The sequence below is a fragment of the Natrix helvetica genome, assembly GCF_964273705.1.
Source record: "Natrix helvetica genome assembly, chromosome: Z".
Taxonomy (NCBI): Eukaryota; Metazoa; Chordata; class Lepidosauria; order Squamata; family Natricidae; genus Natrix; species Natrix helvetica.
In genome coordinates, this window is record NC_138554.1 from 115,720,401 (window position 1) to 115,741,945 (window position 21,545).

General features: G+C 38.0%; 1 protein-coding gene across 1 annotated transcript in view; it reads left to right on the plus strand.

Moving 5' to 3' along the window:
- Positions 1-21,545, plus strand: part of ITGA8 (integrin subunit alpha 8) — a 141,225-nt gene that overhangs the window by 68,432 nt on the left and 51,248 nt on the right. Inside the window, exons 14-17 of the mRNA XM_081933745.1 lie at positions 4,021-4,066; positions 10,165-10,272; positions 16,152-16,207; positions 18,992-19,146. Coding sequence (XP_081789871.1) covers positions 4,021-4,066; positions 10,165-10,272; positions 16,152-16,207; positions 18,992-19,146 — 365 coding nt within the window. The remainder of the gene's footprint in view (positions 1-4,020; positions 4,067-10,164; positions 10,273-16,151; positions 16,208-18,991; positions 19,147-21,545) is intronic.

Sequence of the window (21,545 nt, forward strand, 5' to 3'; positions counted from 1 at the left end):
TGGCAGCACACAACTTTTCCAGGGAGAGGCAGTATATTCCAGAGAGCAGTCCAAATTAAGAGATAGGAGAGGAAGAAAGAGATTCAGGGAAGCCACACTCCAGATTTTCTCAAGATATACTGGTTAGAGCACGGGTGTCAAATTCAATCTTGTCACGTGATGTATCGTGATACTTTTTTCCTTTGTGGAGCTGGGATGGGCGTGGTCTGTGCATGATGCATCCAGCCCGCAGGCCATCAGTTTGACACCTCTGGGGTAGAGGGTTACAGCTTTAGTTTGATAATATTTTGTCCGTTAGGATTGGACTCAATTGGATTTCACTGTGTTATCTTTGGGCTTGTTCCTGGCAGCTCTTTGGTTAAAGTAATATAACTTCATTAATTTTTACACAATGAGATGAACCATCACCTGTATTATTGAGAAACTTGCAAAAGAAATATAGATACCCATATGTACTTATGGAAAACCTTTAGAATTACTAGTGAATTAGCTAATACTAGAATATACTTTTAATGATACAGTGTATTTGTACCCACCCACACATTTCTACCATATCATCCTGTTTTGTTGCTTTAAAGGTTATATTAGAAGGTACTACCATAAATATAATCTGCTTCCTTGACAAATTATCTACTTTAGTGGAAAAGAGTAATCCTGTGCATATAATCTGTCTTGATTGTAGCAAAGATTCAGCAAGGTTTCGTATGACATTGCCATTACTTGTTGTTAAAGTATTGTTTGTCTGTTACTTGGTAACATAGGTTCCTATGTGGCTGGTTAACTCATTCAAAGAATCAGCATTAATGTTAGGAGATCTAGCTGACTAGGAACAAGAATAAGAATACAGAAATTCTTCGGACAAGCTGTAGACTGAAGAAAGAATGAGAACATTCACACTGGCAATTTGATGTTTTATTGTTTACAGTGAAAGTTTGAGAATTAATGAAGTACATATGGATGATGAAGACCTAATATCAATCATGATAGAACTTAGACTTATATATCGCTTCATAGTGCTTTACAGTCCTTTCTAAATGGTTTACAGAATATACTGCCCCCATCAATTTGGGTACTCATTTTACTGACCTCTGAAGGATGAAGGCTAAATCAACCTTGAACTAGTCAGTATCAAACGTCTGGAGTGAGTAGTGAGTTAGTCTGTAATAATGCATTCTAACCACTGTGTCACAATGGCTGTATTATTACTGTGTATATAATATACATATACGTTTCTACCATATCAGCCTGTTTTGTTTGTTGTCTATTATATACTGTGTTGCCTAATATTGTTAGAGGTAGTAGAGTGATGTTTAATAATTCTACCACCTCTTACAATATTAGGCAACGTAGTATCAATAGTAGAGACCTTCAGGTTTCTGGGTTCTATAATCTCCCAGGACTTGAAAGGGTATCTAACGTTAGAACTATAATTTAAAAGGCACAACAAAGAATGTTATCCCTTGTCAACTCAGAAAGTCCAGACTGCCCAAGGAGCTAATACAGTTGTACAAAAGAATTATTGGGTCTGTCATTTGCACCTCTATAACTGTCTGTTTGGTATAGCAACCAAATGTGTCTGTCTGTCTGTCTGTCTCTCTCTCTCTCTCTCTCTCTCTCTCTCTGTGTGTGTGTCTACCTACCTATGTACAAACACACATATACACACACAAACAAACCAACAACAATAAACAACAACAGTTAGGTTAGCCTTGTTTCCTGGTAAACTCATAAGTTTTTTTTGACAACAATATGGAAGTGGTTTGCCACTAAAGTCTTTTCAGATTTTTTTATTTTTAAATCTAGCCAACAGGCCAAGGACTTGTTGATTATCTCAAGTTTTAATAGATCTAAGCATGCTGAGCTTTTCAAGTTCAACCAAGATCAATTTGCTGCTGTTACCTAGATGGACTAACAATACAAAACTGTGGCTAATAGGAACTAGGAACTTAATAACAGAATAATCCATTTTCAAGAATAGTATTCTTTGTAGGTCATCCGTATGTACATCAAGATGTATAGCAGGAAACCTTCCATCATTTTAACATAGTAGTAGGGTGTTTGAAACACATAAAGTAGTAACACAGTTTGTAAGTTAAAGGTCAGGAGCTCTACAATTATCACATTTTCATATAGGATCGTTGTTTCAGTTATGGAGTATTAATCAGGAGCATTAATAAAAGCAAGGGAGCTTTCAATAAAAAAGGAAATCAAAGAAGGAAATAGAGCTGCTTTGCACAGTATCTGTTGTTGCAAACTCTGTTGCAAACAAGCCATGAAAGTCAGATGCTAGCAGTTGGCTAATCACAACCTAGTTCCAGTTGTCTTGCTCCTTTAAATTTATGTTATAGATAGTGTTATATGGTTACGGATTTTGGAAGAACATAGTAAATATGTCAAAACAGCTATAGCACAAATCCAAGGAAGCAATAAAGATGACAAACTAGCATATTTTTAGAGTCTAGTGTACAATGGGTTTTATTATTGAGTACAATTAAAGTAATCATTCTTTTCTTCTGTTACATCTTAAAATAATGCAAAGTGTTCATATCAAATTCTATGTAACAACAAAAGCCCAGGTTAGCAAATAGATGGGTTTTTTTAAATTTCATCCTTCCCCCACAATTGTGGTTAGCACTAGAGAACAGTATGTCCCCTTATGACTATTGCTAATTTTGACCCCAAAATTAGCAATACAGTCTTCCTTATCTGTACAAAATATTAGACATCTTGGCAGACCTCTTTGTTTTACAAGTGTATTATGGTTATTTAATTACTTTCTAAAAATTGAGTCATAACCATAGAAGGCAATTCTTCTAGGAAGTAGAAATGCACACATAGAATCCAAATCCAAAACCCTGTGGAATTACAGCTATATTCTGAATGATTTTTTAAAGATTTTTCTCTTTGAATCAAAACTATGAAGATTTGTTCTTATTTAGTAATAAACAGAGGAAATAAAAGCTGAATCCTTAAAAAAATGAATTAGTATTAATTTTTTTAAAAAATATGTCCACTTTTTCTTCAGGTTTTACTAGAAAAGACCTAGATATCTAATTTAGTAATATAATAGTTTGATGAAAATATTCTGCATATGTCAAACATTTTGCTTTCAGCCAACAAATTATGTCTTGTGTATTTTCTAGGAAGAAGTACGACAGCATTCACTAAAACATCTATTTTTAGGATAACAGTGCTGCCAAATATTCTGATAATGTAGACAGCTTGAACACTTGATTGTGATTATTTTCTTTTGCAGAATTCAAAATGTTTATAAAAACTCATTAATGATTTTGGCATTCAGGATGTTTAACGTAGTCCTTAGCCAGACCAAGCTAAAGAAGGAAATCAGTCAATTTTCTATGGAGCTGTTCACATTTATGAAAAGCACAAAGAGACCTGTTTTGAATGATCCTAATAATTATTTTTTTAAGTATTGTTTTATTAAGTATTGTATCTTGTTTAATAGTAAGAGATGAAATTATATAAAAACAATTACGTTAAAACCAATTGAATTATTTCAGTCTAAAGTCTACCGCACTACTTATATTTTTATTATCTTCCAACCATTATTAGGCTTACAAATCTTTGTCTTAATTCTTCTCCAGCATCCAGGTCTCCATTTGGGCCCACTATTAGCCATTCATGTCATTTAGACAGTGTACCACAGAGAGACTTTTATGGCTTGATTTCTTTGTTTGGCTGAAATTATTATTTTGGGCATGGAAAAGTGTATGGATAAGATGTTGTACAAATAATGAAGAGGAATAAAAAAATACTCTGATACTTGAGTAGAAGCTGAGTCATTTTTTTAAAAATTGAAGAATGTGAGTGCTCATATAGAAATGAGTGTGAAAAGAATGTGCCTGAAATCTGAATTAAAATGAACCTTTCTGTGAATTTGTGTGTTTCCACAATATTTACATTTAGTCATTTTATTGATTTTCATATCAATAATGTCAATTGTAATTATTATTCTGTTTCCCCCCTGTTCTAAGAATGTGTATATGTATTTTTCCACAGATCTAATTGTTGGTGCATTTGGAGTTGGAAAGGTAGTTGTTTACAGGTATGCAATGTTAGATATTCCTACTATCTCCATCCTTAAATTTTTAATAAGAAACATACATATGTAAAATGTTTTTGACATTGCAAAACTGTTCTTTCAGAAGCCCACTCTTTCAAACTATAGTTGTACACATAACAGAACCAAATTATTTCTGGAAAAGGTTTCTGTTTTGTAGAAACAAATCAGTTACTTTGGAATAACAGGAATAAAACTGAATTTATTTATTTATAAGGCTGTGTACTCATCAAAGAACGATTGTACATACAGTTATATAACAGGGACCTTTACCATCTGAAGCTGTAGTATATTTGAAAAAGTTGATGAGTTATGGTTGCAGAGTTGATGATTAGCATTTAAGTTGATTTTACACCATTATGTAACAGTGAATTTAACTACTGCTATACTTTGCTGTATTTAGTTGGTTCTTTTAGTCTGCTTTCTATGCTATTAAAGATTATGAATTTGGAAAGGAAATGAACTCTATGCTGGGTTATCACTTTCTTAAAGTTTTCTTCTAAAATGGTTAACAAAAAAAGAGACAATTAATTCACTTATTATAGCCATGTCTGTTCCAGTTGCTCTTTCTGTGTTGACCTTTCTTCTTTTTTGGCTTTTTGTCCACTTGGCTTAAGATCTGTCATCTATTTTATACCATAAAACAATCTAAAAATGTTAGATTGAGTAATGGATAGGCACACACAGGCTTAACGGTAACAACAGCTCTTTATTATAACACAACAAGTAAGAACAATCCAGCGAAGGTTGAGTCTGACAGCAGCCCTTTTATAGGGAGCTGTCAGATCCTTCGACCAATAGGATTAAACCTCTGTTCCCACCAGAACAGAGGATCTTGGTGGAAACCACTGTAGTTGGTATGAGTATCTAACACCCCTCCCCTCTTAGGTGGAACAATCCTACTGGTAACGTAGTCACTCAGGAAGGCGGGCTTTTGTGTAGCTCTGCCTGACCTGTGCAGTTCAGTAGGAGGGCTTTCCTTGGACAGGTCGGACGGACCTGTTTGCTCCGCAGCTCCACTTGGTGGAAGCTCTTGGAAACTTTCACAGGCCGCGGCTCGGAGCTCGTTGCAGGCCTGCAACCAAACCAGATAGGTTTCCCGGTACCCTCAGGCTTGAGCTGACTATGGAAGGAGTGAGCAGTTGCTCCGTTTGCGTAGGGCTTTGGCTAACTCATGCAGGAGTTACCTTTGGTTGTCTAAGAGTGGAGTTGGAGAAGCGGCCACGGAGTTGGTCAATGTGCCTTCTCCAATTCCTACCATCTTCGAGCTCTAGGAGGTAAGAGTGAGGGCTCGTGATGCCTATCACTGTGGCAGGAATCCACAGAGTTCCCCCAGCATAGTTGTGGGCGTATACCGAATCCCCTACACTAAATGTCCGAATCTTGCTTGTGGAATCTGGGGGCGATGAAGCAGAATAATTGGGGTGTAGCCAGTCTAAGTGGCACCTTAACCAGCGACCCATGAGAAGCTCGGAGGGGCTTCTCCCTGTAGTGGCACTGGGTGTGATGTGCTGAATTAGTAAGTAATGGTCAACCCGTGTTTGCCAATCTCCCGGGCCCATCCTAGAGAGGGCCTCTTTTGCAGATCTCACCATTCTCTCCACCTGACCATTGAAGGCCGGATGGAATGGCGCGACCAGGGCATGTCTGATTCTCTGAGCTGCTAGGAAGGTCTCAAATTGCATGGCCATGAATTGAGGCCCATTGTCAGAGACCAAGATGTCGGGCAGGCCGTGTATGGGGAAAAGTCTCTGTAGCACCTTGATGACCGCTTCTGCCGTTGTGGAGGTCATCAGGACTACCTCTAACCACTTCGAGTAGGTGTCCACAACTACTAAGAATGTCTGGCCATGAATTGGGCCAGCAAAGTCAATGTGCATCCTAAACCACGGTGCTTGAGGTCGCTCCCACTCCTTAGCGGGCGCCTTTGGGGGAGCTGGTCTGGACTCCTGGCAAGTGTGCAGGTAGCCACCCATTCTTCAATCTCCCTGTCCATGTTAGGCCACCACATGTAACTCCTAGCCAAAGACTTCATTCTGACTATTCCAGGATGCCCTACATGTAAAGCCTCTAATACTGCAATGCGCAGTTTGGGTGGAACAACAACCCGGTCCCCCCACAGTAGACAGCCATTTACAACCGAAAATTCATTGCATTTAGCAAAATACCTTTTAAAATCAGCCCCAACAGGCCCCTTGGGCCACCCCCTCCACACCCAATTCAAAATTTGCTTGATGGTGGAGTCCTTCGCAGAGTGATGGGCAATGTCAGTGGACGAGACAGGCCCAGTCTCCAGGCAGTCAATGAGGAGGACTGGTGTCTCGGGGGTAGGGTTAGCAAGAAGTTCAGGTAGCGGGCAGCGGCTGAGAATGTCAGCGTGCCCCAAAGTGGAGCCAGGTCAGTGGACAAGGCAGTAGGAGTAAGCAGCCAGGAAAATAGTCCATCTGGTCATGCGGGGTGATAAAGACACTGGGGTAGGACGGTCCCCAGCCAGTAAACCCAACAACAGCTTGTGGTCTGTAATCAGCTCGAAGTCCCGTCCATAAAGGTGCTCGTAGAACCTTTTTACTCGGCATTGGTTGCGTTGGTCGATGATCTCTGGTGGGTCTGGGACAGGGGCTGCTCCTCTGTCCTAGTCCTATTAGACCTCTCGGCCGCTTTCGATACCATCGACCATGGTATCCTACTGCGACGACCTGGGGGGTTGGGATTGGGGGCACTGTTTTACAGTGGTTCTCCTCCGACCTGTAGGATCGGTCGCAGTTCGTGTTGACTGGAGGGCAGGAATCGACCCCCAGGCACATAACTTGTGGGGTGCCCGAGGGGTCGGTTCTCTCACCCCTCCTGTTCAACATATATATGAAACCACTGGGTGAGATCATCTGTGGTTTTGGGGTACGGTATCATCAATATGCTGATGGTACCCAACTTTTCATCTCTACCCCAAACCACCCAAACGATGCCCTCGATGTGATGTCCCAATGGCTGGAGGGCTGTGTGTATCTGGATGGGGAGGAACAGGCTCAAGCTCAATCCCTCCAAGAATGAGTGGCTGTGGTTTCCGTCATCTCGATTTGTGCATCTTGTCCCATCTTTGATGATAGAGGGAGAAATTTTAGCCCCCTCAGAGAGGGCCCGCAATCTGGGAGTCCTCCTTAGTTTAGAAGAACACCTGATGGCCATGACCAGGGGGGGCTTTTATCAGGTTTGCCTGGTATGTCAGTTGCGCCTCTTCCTGGATCGGGATGCTCTGTGCACACTCACTCATGCCCTCATCTTTTCTCGCCTGGACTACTGCAACGCTCTCTACATGGGGCTACCCTTGAAGAGCACCCGGAGGCTTCAACTGGTCCAGAATGCGGCCGCGGGGGTTATCATGGGGGTACCTAGGTACTCCCATGTTACACCCCTTTTAGGCGGCCTGCACTGGTTGCCGGTTGTTTTCCGAGTGCAATTCAAGGTATTAATTATGACCTTTAAAGCGCTCCATGGCTTAGGCCCAGGGTACCTGCGAGACCACCTACTGCCACCAGTAGCCTCCCACCGTCCAGTACGATCCCACAGAGTTGGCCTCCTCAGAGTGCCGTCGGCCAGACAGTATCGGCTGGTGACCCCCCGGGGGAGAGCCTTCTCTGTGGGAGCGCCTTCCCTCTGGAATAAGCTGCCCCCAGAGCTTTGCATAATCCCTGACCTCCGGTCCTTCCGACGCGCCCTAAAAAGTTTGCTTTTCCAGCAAGCCAGCCTGGCCTGTTAATTTTATCTAATTTTTAAAATGTTATTGTCATATTAATTGGGTTTGTTTTTTTGGATATTTATCTAATTTCCTTTTAACTTTTGTAATATGTGTTTTTTAACGTTGTACGCCGCCCTAAGTCCTTTGGGAGAAGGGTGGCATATAAATCCAATAAAACAAACAAACAAACAAACATACTCCTGCCGCAGCAGCCAAAGCCTCGCGGTCCATCTGGCTGTAGTTTCGCTCTGCAGCAGATAGGGTCCTGGAGTAAAATGCAATAGGGGCTTCGGTTCCATCAGCCATACGGTGACTGAGGACGGCGCCAACGCCGAACGGTGAAGCATTGCAGGTCAGCACCAAAGGCAGGGGCTGACTGTACTGGACGAGGAAAGAATCCGCCGACAAGAGTCATTTTACTGCGGCAAATGTGGCAGCCTTGGCTTTTCTCCAGAACCACTTTGCGTTTTTAGCCAGTAGACGATGTAGGGGCTCAGCAACGGTGGCTTTCTGTTTAAGAAAGACACTGTAGAAATTAAGGAGCCCGAGGAACACCTGCAACTTGGTTTGATTGTGAGGTGTGGGGGCGTCCTGAATTGCTTTTATTTTTTTGTGTGGTCGGATGAATCCCAGAGCCATCAATCAGGTACCCTAGAAATTCAACCCTTGGCACGTTAATTTGGCATTTCTCTTTTTTGAGACGGAGGCCCTTGTCTCTAATTCTAGTCAAAACTACTCGTACTCTTTTTAAAAGTTGTGCCTCATTTGCAGCCGATACCAAGATGTCGTCGAAATAGGGAACGACTCCTGGAATCCCCTGCAAAAGCCGTTCAGGGGCTATACTAATGTCGAATTGCAGGCGGTGACATTTAAATGCATCCCTGTGCGTCACAATGGTTTGGGCCTCCGCCGGAGCGCCATCTACAAGCAATTGTTGGTATGTCTGCGCCATGTCCAATTTAGCAAAACGTTTTGCTAAAATCAGCAAATCAGCCATTTAAAGGGCTACATCCCATTCTTGGTTTCCCAGGTCTGCTAACAAAATCAGGTCTTCAGGCCCTTATGCAAGAGAGTGGGAGCCAGTTTAATTTCTGGAGGAATGATGTTCCAATGGATGGGAGCCATCATGGAGAAGGCCCTTCTTCTGGGTCCCAACAGATGTAGAGAATTATGATGTATTTTTAAATAGTGATCATGTATTTGCTTCTTTTATCTGATAAATGAGCAAAAAAAGGGAAGCAAAAAAATGTAAAACATGAGTTTTAAAGAAAATTTCAACTGGGTCATACTCTCTAGCTCAACAAGTCAGAATTGGGCCTCAGAATCCATGGTTTTTATGGATTTCACACTTGATGCATGTATCTGGATTGCTACTGAGTTACACAATTTTGATTTGTAAACCTGTCTATAAAAACATCAGATATTCCTGCAGACAACTGGTTTAAAAATAGTCATTTTATAACACAACATTTTAGTTTTTTTGTCACTAAAATATCATTTATTGTGACATCAAACAGTGGTTTCAGATGACTTCATGATTTACTTAATTCCATTAATCTCAAATACTTTTTGATAAAATGGTTCTCCATTGATTGAATTCAAGTTTGTAATCTATAGCATATCACTGAACTCAGATTTATATATGAGTAAATATGCATAAGATTGTTTTATAATTTATTGTGTTCAAATTGTATAAGGTAACACCCTGTGGAAAAAATTCCCAAATTTTATTGGTTAACAATTCCCTTAGTATCTCAGTAATTTTTCATGGTGCCTCTGGGTTCAAAGTTTGTGTGGTCTCTGACAGATGTTGGATATCACTGTGTTATCCTGTGGAGTTCTTCTGAGTTTGCTGTGGCACCCTGAGGCATTGTGGCACACAGTTGGGAACTGTAGCCTTACAATTTGGCTTTGAACTTTGCTGGAATGTGATGCATACATTTTATTTGTTTATTTGTTAAAATAAATCCCTGCTGTTTCAAATCTTAGTAACAAGAACAACCACCTTCTCCTACTGGTGCATCTTTTTCTGTAGAGTATTTGGCTAACTGCTATCAATAAAAATCAGGGAGAGATGCTATCATATGTGCAGACATGAGTGAATCATTAACATTTAAAGTAGAATTTTGTGCATCATCCCTCTAGACAAATCTGTCTCATCTTGATGTGGGTATTTTGTATACATGTCCCTGCTGGTGTTTTGAATGTTTATTGTATACATAATGTGTAATTCATATTTTCTGTATTTCTAAATGTCATGAACAGCCATAGAAATGGAAAAAAGTTGCCTTTTGTCTTCTCTTTTGTGTTTTTTAAAATATGTTTTGATTTACTTTTGATTGCCTTTCAGAGCAAGACCAGTTGTGACGATAAATGCTCAGCTTCTGCTCTCCCCAGTGATTGTAAATCCAGAAAATAAAACCTGTCAGCTTCCTGGTTCTATGACCTTAGCAGCCTGGTAAGTTGGAAAAAATAAATAACTTTTTGCAGGCAAGCTTTCCTGGTTTGCTTGCAAAATGATTTTTCTCATTGAGTTCTTACATTATGACCAAGCTAATTCAAAGCCACACAATCTCCACATTATATCATTGGCCAGTTTACGATCCTAGTTAGCACATTGCTTGAACAGAATCTCAAAAAAAATCTTATGCAAAGCATGATGATGATGATGATGATGATGATGATGATGATGATGATGATGTTATACATTGAGTCATGTCCAACTCCTGGCAAATCTGAGAGGCTAATCTGAGGTCTCTCCACATGTTCCGATCTTGCATTTCTTCTTTGAGTTTTTCTATGCTCCAGCTGGTGTCAGCTGTGCAAATCCTATGATATCATTATAAGAAGCTGTAGTTAAATATTTTGCCTGGAAAAATGCAACATTGAGGACACCTCATAATGTTCAGTAAAAATTGACTATATTGTACATGCAAGCTTAAATACAAGTCTACATTGTGCTGAGTATAGCTCAATACTCCTTAGATAAGACATCATAATCAGTGCTTGGTTTTCAAACCAATCAACAAAGTATGGAAAGATATACCTTCTCTGAAAATATGAAGGACTATATAGTTTAATTCATTATCATTATCATTTTTGTCATTGTCTATCCACTCTTCCCCATGTTTTCAACCTCTAAGGTCTTGAGCTTTCTTTTGCCAGTTGGGCCCGCAATACTTGCTGATGTTGTTGTTCCATTTGTTTTAAGTCTCTCTCATGGATGATTTTTATTGAATGTGATCTATTCTATGATTCCTTGGTCCACTTGCCATCAGTTCTTGCTATGTGATCAGCCTGTTTCCATTTCAATTCTTTTACTCCCTTGGTGATCTTATATACTTTCATTTGTTCTCTAATCTGTGTGCAGATGTTTCTATTTTATCTTGTGATGCTGAGCCTGTATCTTTCCATGGCCATTTGCACCACTCATAGCTTTTGTATAGATTGTATAGGGTTAGTGTTCATGTTTCATTGGCTTATGTTAGAGCAGGTAGCACAAATTGATCAAAAACTTTTTTCTTCAGACATAGGAGGGAGATTGTTCTTAAAAATTAGGCTTAGCTTATCGAATGCTTGCCAACCACATTCAACATGACATTCAATTTCCTTTATTGTATCACCTTCCATTGAGATCCATTGGCCAAGGTATATGTAATGGTCTACTATGCCTAGTTCTTTTCCAGATATAATTTTTTTCTTTCTTTAGTGAATTTATTAAACATAACCTGGCTGTTCTTCAGGTTTATTTTTAAGCCAAATGGTTCTCCTGCTTCATGCAGCTCTTGCATGTTTCTTTGTTGTGCTGATGTTATTTTCTGAGAACAACATCATCATCTGCAAATCTTAAGTGATTTAAATAGGCACCATTGATTTTTATTCCATCTTTTGCCTAGTTCAGTTTGCAAAATAAACATAGTTTATTTATGTTTATTTGCTTCTTTATTTACCTATCTGGAACTTAACACCTGTAAAGAAAGTAGATTGTATAAGTGTTGTATAGATATATGCTTCCTAACCATGGTAATCGTCTGAAATTCTAACTTGAAACAAGAAATATATGCATCATAACTCTGTTAAGCTTCCCAACGCAGCGTCCTCTAGATTTATGCTGCATAATCAATGTAGCCTTATGAGAATTGAAATCCAACACATTTTAAGGCCAAGGAATTAGAGATGACAACAATATACCGATGCTTAATTTATACTTAAGCAAGCTAAAATAATAGGAGAGTCAAAATTGATGTTAATTGCAGATTTACTTTTTTTGAACATCATTATAAATTTTTGTTTTATAAAACCCAAATATTTCCACACAAATATCTATATGGTTTCAAATATATTTTATGACATGCTGGTTTCTTTTTTAATTTACAAAGAATTTAATTCGTGAGAGACTACAGCTAGCTACTGCTCAATTAATTTAACCATCTCAGAATTCTTTTTGTCCTACCTAAGTGGGAAGGACTCAATTACATTCTGATTCTCCTAGCATTTTTGAATTGGATTTTACGAGAAAAAGATTGTTTAAATGTGATTTTTTTCTGATAGATGTATCATTGGATGTGTTACATGAATACAATTGTTGATTCATGGTTGCAGTGCACTATTACATTATAAAATACAGTGCCCTGGAGATTTAACTCTTACTATAAAAAAAATTAATGCAGTCTTCTCAAATGATTGAAGAACAGCTGCTAGTTTTTCATTCTGTAATTTTTCTCTGTAGTTGTTAAAACCTCATGTTATACATATGCAAACAATTATTAGGGAAACTCCAAGAGACAAATATTTCCTTTACACCATGGGATAAGTTTCTGTATCTCTTAGCCAGCTGTGCAACTTGTGCAAAATGTCTTTTGATTGACATTTCAAGATAAAATGAATGAAAAATCATATGACCCATTAAAAAGGTCAAGAGATCTAAAGATTTGAATTATAATGTAAAAATAGTATCTAGTATAAACAAAATATTGTTTTGAATCAGATGGAAAATTGTTATTAAATGTATGAATTTTGTTTTCTATAGAGAAATCATAAAAAAATTATTTAAAGTTTGGATAAAATATGTAGTAAGCAGAAAGTTGAATTCAAATCGAGTTAGTAATGCCTTAGTCTCTATAGAATTTATTTATTTATTTAGCACATGCTATACAATTGAGAAAGATCCTAGATGCCCTAGGTTCATTCTGTCTGGCACTTGCATATCCATCCTTGATGCACTGTGAGATGTGAACTAGCTTTATACCAATTAACTGGTGGTGCTTGGGTTGCTGGCTGTTCCTGGCTTCTCCACCAGTCATGTCTTGCCTTGTGTCATGATGCCTCACATCCAGCAAGTTGACTTCCACCCTCAAAGAAATGAACACAGCTAATTTTTTTTCTCATCGAAGTGGCACCCATTTGTTTACTTGCACTATTGCATGCTTTCGAACTAGTGGGTGGGCAAGAGCCAGGAATCAAGCAATGGAAGCTCAATCCATCTCAGGGAGCCTGGCTCAAATCATTGGAGCACAGATCATTTCTAGCTGGCTATTCCAGTGTCACTAAGACTCTGCACCTCCATGTCCCCTCTGTATAGTCTTAATCTGGCTAGCATTTGAATAAGATGTTACTTTCTCTGTCCCAATTGTGCTTCCCATCTTCAACATTTCTGCAGGAATAGCTGTAAATCAGCAAAACGTGGCATCAATCAACAGAAGGAGCATTTTGATGCTAAGGTGTACATGCTTTATCAAAAAAACATATAGATAAATATATAGATAAACTGAATCGTAATTGCATGTATTTGAAAAAAAAGAAAAACAAACAGAACAATCTGTTGTAGGTATCAAGAAGTTTATATTGCCATATTATCATTTCAATAAGATGATTTCAGTAACTAATGAGACTTATGTTTTGTGCTGATGTCTATAGAGACATAAAACAGTTGTCCTAAATTGTTAAGTTAGAATTAAACTACTATAGGAGTGGGATTCACTTACCTTCCCTACCGGTTCGCAAATGTGAGTGTGTTCTCTCTCTCTTCACTCGCACGAACCGCATCTGCACTTGCACACCATCTTCTATGCATGCGCAGTGCTCGCACATTACGTCGGGGAGGGTGGGCAGAGCCTCCCGCAACCGTCGTTACCAGTTCATCCGAACCAGAGAAACCAACTGAATACCACCTATGGTATAGTCCTATATTAGTCCTATACCGGCCTTATTTGGTGTCTTTATTGTAAGTCATTATAAGTCATTTATTGTAAGTCAATCAATGGATGGATTGATTCATTCATTCATTATTTGATCCAAAGTTAAATTCTTTGTTGTTTTATATAGCCTCTATCTTATGCAACTTACAAACAACAATATCTCCATATACGTCCCCACATATGCACAAGGAACATTACTGGGTCCCAACCTCACAGTGTCCCAAAACTTGTAAGAACCAAGGCCTTAAAGCTTTTTAGAAACATAGGAAGGCAGGGCCTGTTGGATGTGAAGGGGAATGGTGTTCCAAAGCAGAATGGTTGCCAAGAAGACCTGTTTTCTTGGTCCCACTAAATGGTACATATTTAACATAAGAACCTGGAACACCTATGCCCTATTAGATCTAGTGGAACAGATACTCTCAGGGAGAGACAATCTCCATGCCAATCAGGGCTTTAAAAGTGATAATCAGCTCCTTAAATCTCTTAGCCTTTCAAGGCAGATCTGACTAATCTACATACTTAGGTATAATTGTCACATGCAATTGGCATGACACATTTCTTGTTTTCACTCCTTTTTTTAAACCATCATTTAAGAAACATTATTTATTCATTTCTCAGAAGAACCAGAAGAATTTGGCAATCCTTGGGAAAGTATAAAATAACACTTCCTAAAAACTTTTAGAGTCAATGATAATAAGCCTTATTTACTACAGTCAGAAACTTACTTTAACTTGAACTTACTTTGTGTTTAGCTATGCATGAATATCATTGGCAGGTTTCAAAACATTTTTAGAACCTCTTCTGTAGGTGTGGCCTGCTTTGTGGGAGTGGCTTGCCAGCCATGTAACTGGGTAGGTGTGGCCAACTTGTAAAATGTGGTGAAACTCACTTAACAACGCTCTTGCTTAGCAACCAAAATGTTGGCTCAGAAACTCTGGCATTTGAAGCATGCAAGTCTTAAAGCTGTCAAGTTACAAGACCCTTGCACCCATAACCCTTTAGAAAAAAAGCCCCAGGGGTGTTCAAACTTGACAGCTTTAAGACTTATGGACTTCAACTCCCAGAATTCCTCCTCTTGCTCTTCATCTTGATGATATGCAGACGGGCGGGGGGACCGAGCTGGAACGGCACTGTAGATTTGTAGAATCTCTTCTATAGAAGAGGTTAGAAGTGGCAGGAACCCACCCCTGATGACTATCTAATTAGATGGTGTGAATTAAACCGGCATTATCCCCAACAAGAATACATGCTGTTAACAGTTACTCTATGAGGGAGAACAGTTTCTAAATGTGATATATAAATAAAATTACCAGCGACATTGATTAGCAGTAAATTGTAGCTCTGTGGCACAAAATGCAGTGGTGGTGATGGGTCTATAATGATTTAACCATCTATATGTGGTTATTTGTGAAAATAGACTGACTAAAAATTATATTATTGTTATAAAATTTATATTATATTTATATACATGAGGAAGTCAAATAACTAAAAGGTTCTTTGATTTATGTGATTATGATTTAATATGTAAAAATGCAATAGTCAGATAAATGAGATATATAAAATATTTAATGCCACAGTGTGATTATCCCTGGAAGCTAAGACTAAATTTACAACAGATTAATTAAACAGCAAACCAATCATAATAAGCAAAACCCCCACAATTGGTTTAATAATAAGGGATAACATCTCTAAAAAGGATGAGCTGCCATTTAATTAGGATATGTAAAATAGGTTTCTTTAAATTCATTCATTAGTAGCTTGTGCACCTATAAATGTTATTTGAACAAAAATTGTGTAAAATCATATCTAAATTTCTGCATTTTTGATGATATTGATTTTGTTAGATACTGGGCAAGGGTCTAGGAATTTAGGAGCTTGAGATCCTTGGTTTTAAAAGCATAATTATTTAGTAATGTTGTCTAGGAAGATAATTTAGAAAAAAAAATCAGAATTAGGTTTTTTTAGTTAAGCAGTAGAGATGGATGATGGATGAATGAATAATAAAAACGCTAGTATGCAAGCAGTATGTTTTTATATGGTAGGTTTTGTAAAGGAGAAGACAAAAGAAAACAGATGTTAATAAGTTTTTTTTAATGTCTATAAGAAATTCCATAAGAGTGTTATTCTCTTTTCTTTACAGTTTTACTGTAGCAGTTTGTGCAGGTTTTCAAAGTCCAGGTTTTTCAGATAATATAAGTAAGTCTTTTTTTTTGTCTACTTGCATGTTAGCATTGAAGGTTGTGGGATTTGGGGGGAGTTTGAAAATGTTCATGAGAACATTAAGGAATGTTTTAAAAATTAAAGATATCTTTATGGTCTGCACAATTTAACATTCTTAAAGACAGATGTTAACATTCTTAAAACTAGGTGCTAATGCCAGGAATGCAAATAACAAGCATGCTTTATGGTGCTGGTGATAAAAGCTTTAAGCCAACCATTCTCAGCCTAGAGTCATCCAGAACTTTAAATTCCATAACTCTCCAATATATCTAACTAAAGATCATACAAGTTTTAGATGAATAAATACAGAATAATGCAACAATAAAAGAAAACTACTAAATACATCAAACCATAAATAAAATAAACAATTACTATAGTATATTATAATTATAGCATCATGTAGCATTCATCAATAAGAAAATTCATTCCATACTCAGCGATTTTGTCTGTTTCTACAGCAGTCTTCAAATACGCAATGGAAAAATATATTTTAATAGTTTCCCATGTATTAAAAGGTAATGTATGTCTAAAATTTGATGAAAGCATATCACAGGAGGGAAATCTCTGCAGAGAATGCTGGCCTTAAAATCCTTTCTGACAAAGACCTGACAAAGAATGGGAATCTTAGCAAGCACACTTTTTAGCATGCTTGACTGGGATGACCCACATTCCAAACCACGTAAGACTCTGAAGGTGATCAGACTATTGAATTGCATCTTTTAACCAACTGGAAATCCATGCAAACTACTGCAAAAGTATTGGGTTGCCTGGTTAATATGTGATTGTCAGGCAGAGTCCTCATTATTAGCTCTTCTTAATTTGAATTTGTTTTGATTAATCAGTTTTGTTTTATTGTTTGTTTTCTGTTTGTAAACCATTCTGTAAGCCACCCTAAAATAGTAAACAAATAAGTGTATGTTTTGCAGTCCCTGTGCTATAGGAAACAAAATAGTGAGACAAAATTTAAGCCCATGAAACATGTTTCTAAATTAATATCCAGCATTTACTTAGTGGTAAATGGTTCATATTCCATTTTAAATAAACTTCCCTCAGATTAGGTGATCTTGGGATTGCTGCTTTTTCTAGTACAGCTGGAAGTAAATGCAACATATATTACACAACAAAGAACTCACAAAGATTGGCAGGGCTTGGTGCTTCAATGGTACATCCCTGCTAGTGCTGATTTTGAATTTTTCAAGATGACTCAGCTATGTCTATATTCTTGTATTTTACTTGGCAATGAGGAGAAGGCTTTGATGGCTCTGAAATTGAATCAGGGCTGTGTCCAGAGGTGAAATTCAGGCAGGTTCTGGAGAACCGGTAGCCAACATTTTGAGTAGTTCGGAGAACTGGCAAATACCACCTCTGGCTGGCCTCAGAGTGGGGTGGGATGGGAGATTTTGCAATATGCTTTCCCAGGAGTGGGGTAGGTTTGGAGATTTTGCGCTTGCCTCTTTCCCCTGCCATGCCCACCAAGCCACGCCCACAGAACCGGTATTTCATCACTGGCTGTGTCCTTAGGCTAGTGAGAGCGGTGCTAGGAGAGTGATTAGTTTTTATTCAACACTGAGTATACTTCAGATGACAGTAAAGATTTGAGCCAGAAGAGAAAATTATGGAATCTTTAAGGATAAGAATTCCCAGCAACTTTAAAATGTGTGGACTTCAACTCTAGCTTGCTAGCTGCAAGTTGAACCCCACATATCTTTAAAATGCTGAGGTTTAGAAACACTGCTCTAGATTCTTCTTCTTAAGGATTTTCAAGCTTTTTCATGTTGCAGAACCTTTAAATTACAAATAAATAAACAAATAAATCATTGGACCCCTGTTTCAGAGACAAAGCAATGGTGATAGAAAATTAGCTGGGTTCAAGTGAACTTTACTTTTTTTAGTCTTTCTCTTAATCCCATCAAGTTCTCACCGAATCCAGGGTTCCATGGAACAAACGTTGAAAGATCTTGGTCTAGATCAGGGGTGTCAAACTCTCGGCATCACATTATCGTCAAGTGACATATCGTGACTTTTTTCTCCTTCACTAAACTGGGAGTGGGCATGCCAGCGTATGATTCATTTGGCCCACACACCGCGAGTTTGACACCCCTGGTCTAGGTTATAGAAGATTTTACGTAGGACCACAGCTAGAAAGCACAAGAGAATATGTGGTTATGAGAGGAAGAGTAGTGCCACTTTCTAACTTTGGCATTTCCTTAATATCTCACTCTGAAGAGAAGTGCTGGATGAAGGCAACTGCAACAATTGTGTTATTTTCCCAGTTTGCCTGAACTACAGTCCTTTGACTGTAGAGCCTCTGTGGGATGAGGACAGCTGTTGCCACTTAACCCAACACTTAACCCAGCATAGAAATTTAGCCATTTAAATAATGTCTTGAAAGACGATAGAGACAATCACATCTATCTTTGTGGGAATAAAGCTGGTATTAGTTCTGCCATGAAAGCATTGAGTCTGTCAAAAAATGTTAAATTTAGAACCATTTTACTTGGGAGAGTATTGTAGGAATATTGTACATTTTTGTTTTGCTGTGGTGAATTTCTGGCTAAAAGGCAGTGAAGAATTCAAAATAATCCTTGTTTTATTCTTTACAATACCATAAGAAATACCTTAATATCCTATTTATAGAAAAGGCAGTTGATTCACTGAATGTATAGAAGCTACAAAAACAGCAGCTTTCTCTTAAATCAGAGCAGAATGTGAAGGACGGTATTTGCCTTTTACAACATTTTGTTTCCTAATGTTCTTTAGTCCTGAAAGCTGAACTACAGTTAGATTCACTAAAAACCAAAGGAGCTGTTAAGAGGACTCTCTTCCTTGATTATCATCAGTCACAACATGTCTTCTCCTTCATGATAACTTCACAGAATTGGCCCACTTGCAAGGACTTTGTGGTTTATCTTAGAGTAAGTTTTGTTCTTTGCTGATCAAGAAAATCATACTTTCAGGATAGTTATTCTGGAATAAATTTGAATATGGATGCGTACACAATGATAGTAAAATAAATTTAAAAATGTAATTGGTTTTGTAAATCTGATGTATTTTAATTGTATAGCTTTGGAATAACAATTTCCATGAACTTTCTCCTTCAAACTTATAATAGTTGAAAGATAATCATACTTTACTGAAACAGTCAACAAATGAGGGGGATAAAATAATGAGATGAGTTGCATGTTAACCATGTTAAGATATAAATTGAATCCCATTTACCTTATTTGGAATGTACATATGGCATTAAGAAAATGTTTAATCTACTGTATATAGATCGCACAAATTAAGTGAACTATTAAAATGGCTTTCATGTGCTAATATAAAATACTTAAACACATCTAAAAATCCACAAACTATGTGGAGTATATTCAACATCAGATTTTATGAGATAAACTATATTAGTGCCAGTTCAGATCAAATATATGCAGATATAGTAATAACACTCACACACACACACACACACACACACACACACACACACATATATATATATATATATATATATATGTTGTAATTGTACTGATAAATAAATAAAGGGAGACAAGGATAGATCTATTTCGAGCTAATTAGCTCTCATCAGCTAGCCATACCCTTACTGGGATTAGAACCCAGGCTGTATATATCTTAGGCAGGAGTCTTAACCACTCAGCCACGGGTTCTCTTCCTTATCAGTTGAGCCAGGGAAATAGGTGTAACACAAATACATACATACATACATACATACATACATACATACATACATACATACATATATATATATATATATATATATATATGCTGGTTTTGTTGTATTCGGGTCTTTTCCCATGTAAGATTGAGATTGTCTTTGCAACGTTTCGGCAGGATCTCACCTGCCATCTTTTTGAGCCCAAGCTTGAAGATGGCAGGTGAGATCCTGCCGAAACGTTGCAAAGACAATCTCAATCTTACACGGGAAAAGACCCGAATACAACAAAACCAGCATACCTACACCCGTGAAAATCTAATTAATATATATATATATATATATATATATATATATATATATATATATATATATATATATATATATATATATATATATATATATATATATATATATATATATATATATATATATATATATATATATATATATATATATATATATATATATATATATATATATATATATATATATATATATATATATATATATATATATATATATATATATATATATCCTAAATGTATAAATAGTGTTTACAGATGTTCCGAGAACATCAGATATATTCAATTTCAGTAGCTGTTCCTGTGGTGTTGCTTATGTAGAGGCTGATTTTTCAATTACCGTATATACTTGAGTATAAGCCGACTCGAGTATAAGCCGAGACCCCTAATTTTACCCCAAAAAACTGGAATAAGTTATTGACTCTAGTATAAGCCGAGGCTGGGAAATGCAGCAGCTCACGGTAAATTTCAAAAATAAAAATACAGGTAGATAACAATAAAATTGCTTTAATTGTGTGTGTGTGTGTCAGTCTCTCTCTGATTCCCTCCCTCACTCCCTCACTCCCTCTCTCTGTTCCTCTTTCTCTCTCTGTCTCATTCACACACACACACACACACACACACACACACACTGTGGTCACCTTGTTGAGTGAATCAGAGACGTATTTTTAACTACCTGGCAGCGGCGTTTTGCCTTGTGGGGCTCCTCAGAACATCCCAAGACTTCGGAGGGAAGTTTACAGCCCTCCCTCGGAATGCTTCGGAGGGAAGCTTCTGCAAAGGCGAGTGACAACAAGTCTCCCAGGCTTTAATTTGCCGAGCTGCGCACACGCGCCTGTTTTCCACGGCGTGGAGCAGCGGCGAGATTCTGCGCGGCGAGCGATGATTCCAGGAGCCATCTGGGAAGATGAGGAACGCGAGGGGGACCCTGCCCCCCCCACTGATGGCCCCCAGAATCATCGCTCGCCGCCCAGAATCTTGCCGCTGCTCCACGCCGTGGAAAACAGGCGCGTGCGCACAGCTCGGCAAATTAAAGCCTGGGAGACTTGTTGTCACTCGCCTTTGCAGAAGCTTCCCTCCTTTTTTTTGTTCACTGGAGTATAAGCCGAAATGGATTTTTCAGCCCAAAAAGTGGGCTGAAAAATTTGGCTTATACTCAAGTATATACGGTAAGTTTTCAGAAGAGCACAGAAATAAATAGATTTGTCAGAGAAAATGCAGAATCAATTGGGCCCTTTAGATTGGTGGAATCTTCAGAGCCAAAGTGCATTTTATGCTTGTATATTTAACAGAGTAGTTGAAAGTTTCATTTTGTTCTAAAATGGGCCTGGTCTCAGTTCCCTAT